The following is a 6,077-nucleotide window of genomic DNA, read 5'->3' as shown; positions in this document are numbered from 1 at the left end:
TGTCATACACCCACGATGTTTCCACCTTGGGGTCCTCACAGGCTCTGGGCCTGGGTTTTCCTCAGAGACACCCCCCCCCCCCAGGCCACATCCACTCCTGAGAGTCCCGGCAGCCCCGCCTTGCTTTCTGACCCCATCGGTGCTTGAATCTGCCCCTCGATGTCATGTGCCCCCCATCCCCAGCAACCCACTCCCCCTCTGGTTCCTGGGCCTGGGTCGAGCCCACCCCGTTTACTGACCCTCACTTCACTGACCACAGGACCCCTTGGCTTCCCTACTTCCTTAGGGTCCCCCTGAATCCAGTTCCTCTCCCATCTCCACCCCTCAGGGTCAGCCCCCCATTCCCACCCCAACTGTGGGGATCCCCAAATCGAGATGGCCCCTGGGCCTGCCCTCTCCACCACGTGACCAAGGGGTTGTGCAATCCAGCCCCCTCCCCTGACCCTCCCCGAGGGGATTTTCGAGGAGGGCTGTGTTCTGTGCAGGCCAGCCGGCACCCCTGCCCCCCCCCAGGGGGCTGGGCCAAGGTATAAATAGGGGTGGTGGCTGAAGCAGGCAGCAAACCCAGCCCAGCGCCACCATGCTTGCCCTGGAGGCTGCACAGTAAGTGCGGGTTCCCTAAAGGAAGGCGTCCCCCTGCACTTAGGCCCCTCTGCTAGGCCTCCCTCAGGGGTGGTGGTCTGCCCCACTCAGGGGGCAGGGGGGTGGGAGGGAGGGGGTCCACACTGCCTTTTGCCCCTTCTAGATCTCTCTTTACCTCTCCTACCTCGGCTTCCTTCCTCCATCCTATCCCTGTCTCTCTCAGACCTCGAAAATCTCTCCTTAGGATGCTTGCCTGTCTCCCCTCCTGCTGACGGCCTCTTCTAGGCGGCCCTCCAGGCCTGTCTGTCCCCCCAGCCTCCCACTGGGCCTCACCAAACCTCTGGCTTGCTCACTTGTTGCCCACTCTGCGGCTCGCCATATCATTTTTGTTTCTGGGGCTCTATTCTCTGCTTCCTGCTCCCTCTCTGTCTCTGTCCCCGTCTCTTTCCAGTTCTTTGTCTGTCTGTCTGCTCTCTCCTGCTGTCTCCCTGTCTCTCCCCTGGCCCCATCTGCCTATCTCTGGGACTCAACCACTTCCTGCATCAGCGAATGTCTCTCTCCACACCTTCCTCCCTTCCCTCCTCTCCCAGCTCCTTCCCATCCCTGCCCAGCGGCTCTCCATCTCTCCTCTGGTCCAAGGTGGACCCATTTAACCGACTCGCTGACGGAGGCCCCCTCCCTGCCCCCACCGGCCCACTGGCGCCCACACCGCCTCTCCAGGGACTTTCTCTCCCTCACTTTCCCTGCCCCCCAACCAGCCTCTCTCTATGCAAATCCCAGGGGAGGGGGGACATTTGCCTGTTCCCCCCCACCCCCACTTCCTGTCCCCGCTCGAGTGTGGTGGGGCTGGTCTCGCACAAGGACATACAGCAGCAGAGCTGCAGTGGTCGCAGCTGCAACCGCCGCCCCCCGCCCCATCGGCTCCCAACCACTCAGACTCAGGTGGCTGAAGGCACCCTGACATGCCCCTGTGTCTCTCCCCCTCCAGGCTCGACGGGCCACACTTCAGCTGTCTGGTGAGTCGGGGCCCTGGGGGCCAGGGTGGGTGGGGGGAGACCCACATGGCCCACCTTGACCGCCTGCCTCAGTTTCCCCTTCCACTCTTTCCTGTCACTTTGTCTTTCTGACTCCCCCTCCGTATCTCCCACCAGCACCCTCCTCCTCACCTGCCCCATCCCCTTCATGGACCTTTCTCCACCGTCTCTTCAGCTCTCAGGCTCTGGGTCCACTTCCTGGCATGGGGAGGATGGGGGTCCTTGTGTCTTTGGCTTTGTGTCTCTTCCTCCGCCCGCCCCACATTCAGCGAACCTGTTTATTCCTTCTTTCCTTCTCTTCTTTGCTAAACTGTATTTTCGAAAGCCAGTCTAATAGTTCGGACACGCAGGGTACTCTACTCACCACCCATAACCCACAACCCCGTCTGAGAACTAAAACCTCACTCACTCGTGGACGCCCTGCCATCAGCATGGCCCACCTGCCCTCAACCTGACAAGTTTTCTGCTTTTTTTTTTTTTTAATGGAGGTATAACCTACAAGTTGGCAAAGTGGCAGATCTTGTGTGCAGCCCGGTGACATTTCACATTACGCACACATCTGTGTAACAGCGAACCAGACCAACACATAGAACATTTCCTTCCCTCTGGAAGATTCCCAATCAACAATCACCCCTCCCCCCTGGAATCTTTTCCAACACGGATTAGTTTTGCCTGGTTTTGACCTTGATCCGAAGTGCATCATGCAGGATGTCCCCTTTTGGGTCTGGCTTCCTTCATCAACGTTCAGTGTGTATCGGGCATTGTTTTGTTGTTGTTGTTGTTTTTAAGTAAACTCTCTCCCCAGCGTGGGGCTTGAACTCATGACCCGAGATCAAGAGTTGCATGCTCCACTGACAGCCAGCCAGATGCTCCAGCCTTGCTTCTTTTCCCTTGCTGTATAGTACTCTGCTATAGGACCCCCCCACCCACCCACACCCCAACACCACCAGTTTATCCATTCTCCCATCCACGGGCTATTTCTCGCTTGGGGATATTAGAAAAGCTGTTCTCGAACAAAGCTACTTTGTGGACGTATGTTTTCAGTCCCTTGGGGGAATACCTGGGAGTGAGGCTGCTGGGACGTCTGGATGTCTAGCTTTGGTCTTTACTATAATTGCTAAAGCAACACACGACTCTTGGGGTAGATCAAAGCGATACAGAGGTGAATAAAGAAGCATTGAGATTTTCTTTGCCTCTGTAGAAACACTTCCACCCCTGGGACAGGCGAGCCTGGGGGAATTGGTCCACACTTTCCCCACGCCTTCCTGGAGCCCCCGGTCTTAGCAGGTGCTGGCTGCCATGTCCCTCTCTGAGAGCCTGGGTCTCGGGGTTTCTGCGCATCTCCGCCTGTGTCTTTCATTCTCTGTGTGTGTGTTCTAGCTGTGTTGTGGGGTGTGGGGGTGTGCTCCTGCTGTGTTGTGTGTGTCCCTGCTTTCTGTATCTCTGTATATCTATCTCTTGGCCCCTGTCTCTGGTGCCCGGTCTCTGTGTCTCTTTCTTTCCTTCTCCCAGCCCTCCCCTCTTCTCCCCTGTCCCTGTCAGAATCCTCCTGCTGGCCCAGATGGGGTGGGGGCTCCCCGAAGCCTGGGATGACCCCTCTTCCTCCCCCACCCCATCAGTACCCAGATGGCGTCTTTTATGACCTGGACAGCTGCAAACATCCCAGCTACCCCGACTCAGAGGGGGCTTCTGGTGAGTGGCCCTGCCCTAGCCATCCTCCTGACCTGGACCTCGGGCCCATTTCACAGATGGGGGAGCTGAGTCCCAGGGGAGGATGTCACCTAGTTCAGCAGGATAAGGTTAGCCCAGGTCTCCAGACCTCCTCCCCTTTCCTCTCCCACCCACCCTCTTGCCCATGCAAATTCTGGGGCCAGAGATTTGCAAGGCCCACAATGGCCTCTCTGTGCTGGGGGCTTCGAGTGGGAGGGGCTGAGGCCAGACCTGACTTCTGACTCAGCGCCCTCCCACCCTCCCCCAGACTCCCTGTGGGGCTGGGACCTCAGTCCAGCTGTCCCAGCCGCCTCCTATGAAGCCTTCAACCCAGCTGTGGCTACCTTCAGCCACCCCCAGAGTGTCCAGCTCTGTTATGGACCCTCAACCTACAGCCCCGTGGGGAACCTCGACCCGGCCCCCAGCCTAGAAGCCCCGGGGCCCAGCTTCCCAGCGTACCCCACGGAGGACTTCACCAGCCAGGTGAGGGGAAGGGACACGATTAACATTCCCATCATTTGATCGAGATTTACTAGATGCCAGGCAGCTTGTGAAAGCCTTTGTAAACCTCTGAGGTTAGGGACCGTTTTCACTCCATTGCATGGACCAGCCAACACAGGCACGGATGTTAGGCAAGGGGCAGCCTAGAAGGCCATGATCTGTGTTGGGCAGGCTTTCAGGGAGGGGGCCTGGGCGTCCCTTGGCCATGCCACGGAGATCTAAACCGAGGCCAGAGTGCAGGCTGTAAAGAGAGTGGGGAGGGCCACAGTGGGGACCCAGGAGGAGGAAGCTGAGGGAAGAGCGCAGAGGGAGGGAGGGAAGGGGGTCCTTGGACTGCAGGTGATCCTGACCTTTTGCAGACCATGGGCCCCCCGGCGTATGCCCCATACCCCAGCCCTGTGCTGTCGGAGGAGGAGGATCTCCTGCTGGACAGCCCCACCCTGGAAGTTTCAGACAGCGAGTCGGATGAGGCCCTCATGGCTGGCCCCGAGGGGAGGGGATCTGAGGCAGGTACGTAGGAGCTAGTGGGGTGGGGTGGGGCTCCAAATGGAGATGGGGGGCTAAAGGAACCCCGGCTTCTCAAGCATCTACTGTGCTGAGGGCGGTTCCCTGTGTGACCTGGGGCAAATGACTACCTCTCTTTGCCTGAGTTTCCGATCTATAATGGGGATGACAGTAAGTGTCTATTACTGGTGTGCGGGGGGGATTAAGTGGGATGATATAGGTAAATGAGAGCAGTGCTTGGCCCAGAGTGGGCAATCAGTAAGTCTCCACCGTTATTGAAACAACAGCGCCGGACATAATCACCACATCAACACCAGTCCATGGAACCCCTGTTTCCACCCATGTCCCTCACATGTAGTATGCTCAACTCCTGGGCGGTTAGGATCAGGAGTTACTTTCCCTACCTGGCTCTCGGTTTCCCATCTGTAAAATGGGCGGCAGCAGCCCCATCTCCTGGTGTTCTGAGGAAGATGAAATGAGCTCATAACTGCAAATGCCTAGCACTAAGTGCTTCACTTAGTTTGTAAGGTTTGTAAAAGTAACACGCGCGCACACACACACACACACACACACACACAGCCTCATTTATAGCTGAGGAGAGGCCAGCTCAGAGAGGTTAAGTAGCCACCTCAAGGTCACTCAGTGCTGGGGAATGGCAGACGGGGGGTTCTTGTAGCCAATGCCCTGCTATGAAGAGCCCCCTCTCCGGCTTCGGGGGGCCTTTGCTCCTTGTAGGAGCCCAAGAGTCAGACCCCCGAAGCTTCCAGGATCCCAGGCCCTCTGGGGCTGAGAAATGGCTAGGCGGGTTCAAACCCACTCCAGATCTCGTCACCACCACTCAGCGCCCTGTTATAAGCCTTTGAGGAGCCCTGGCAGCCCATTTCACAGATCCTCTCATCCATACGCAGGGCAGATACGTGTTACTACGTGCCGGCCACGGGCAGGGCAGAGGAGAGACGCACAAACCCAAGATAAAGCAAAGCAGGGGGATGGGAGCTCCGGGGGAACAGCTTCAGGGAGGAGAGCGGCTGGCCTCCGATGGGGGTGGTGGCCGCCCAAGTCGGAGCCACCTCCCTCGCCCCAGTGCTCTCGGCCGGGAGACTGAGGCTTGCCGGGGGCCCGGGGGCGGGGGCGAAGCGGGGTGGGCGTCGGGGCGGCGCCCAAAGGCCCCCTCCCCCTAACGCGTCCCCGCCCACCGCAGGGGCCCGCAAGAAGCTGCGCTTGTACCAGTTCTTGCTGGGGCTGCTGACGCGCGGAGACATGCGCGACTGCGTGTGGTGGGTGGAACCGGGCGCCGGCGTCTTCCAGTTCTCGTCCAAGCACAAGGAGCTCCTGGCGCGCCGCTGGGGCCAGCAGAAGGGCAACCGCAAGCGCATGACCTACCAGAAGCTGGCGCGCGCCCTGCGCAACTACGCCAAGACCGGCGAGATCCGCAAGGTCAAGCGCAAGCTCACCTACCAGTTTGACAGTGCACTGCTGCCCGCCGCCCGCCGGGCCTGAGCCCCGCGCGGGCTCTCCGGGGCTCCACGTCTGCGGCACGTTGGCGTCCCCACACCCTAGGTCATAGGACCCGTGGATTCCCCACACTGCGGGGAGGGGGGGGTGCTGCCTTAATCCCTAAGCCCTGCTCAGGGCCCCTCTGGGACACGCCCCCACTCCAATCGTGTCTGGGGCCCCTCTGGGATTTCCTTGTCATGTTCAGGATCCCCAGGGTCCTCATGTCTTGGGTCACAGGACCCAGAGAGG

General features: G+C 59.4%; 1 protein-coding gene across 2 annotated transcripts; it reads left to right on the top strand.

The window, feature by feature from the left end:
• The first annotated feature begins 580 nt into the window (after positions 1 to 580).
• On the top strand, positions 581 to 5,831 carry SPIB (Spi-B transcription factor). 2 transcript variants are annotated; one of them, XM_032388017.1, is made up of 6 exons: positions 581 to 603; positions 1,571 to 1,598; positions 3,236 to 3,308; positions 3,595 to 3,809; positions 4,187 to 4,337; positions 5,533 to 5,831. In XM_032388017.1, exons 1-6 carry the CDS (start codon positions 581 to 583, stop codon positions 5,829 to 5,831), a joined length of 789 nt encoding a protein of 262 aa, XP_032243908.1. The 2 variants fall into 2 exon arrangements, with proteins under 2 accessions (XP_032243908.1, XP_032243909.1); XM_032388018.1 differs by lacking the exons at positions 581 to 603; positions 1,571 to 1,598; positions 3,595 to 3,809 and having other exon boundaries at positions 3,243 to 3,308.
• Positions 5,832 to 6,077: the final 246 nt, after the last annotated feature.

Source organism: Phoca vitulina, unplaced genomic scaffold (assembly GCF_004348235.1).
Source record: "Phoca vitulina isolate PV1807 unplaced genomic scaffold, GSC_HSeal_1.0 scaffold52, whole genome shotgun sequence".
In the NCBI taxonomy this organism is placed as follows: Eukaryota; Metazoa; Chordata; class Mammalia; order Carnivora; family Phocidae; genus Phoca; species Phoca vitulina.
The sequence above is the reverse complement of the archived record's forward strand: the minus strand, read 5'-3'. Positions and strand labels throughout refer to the sequence as shown.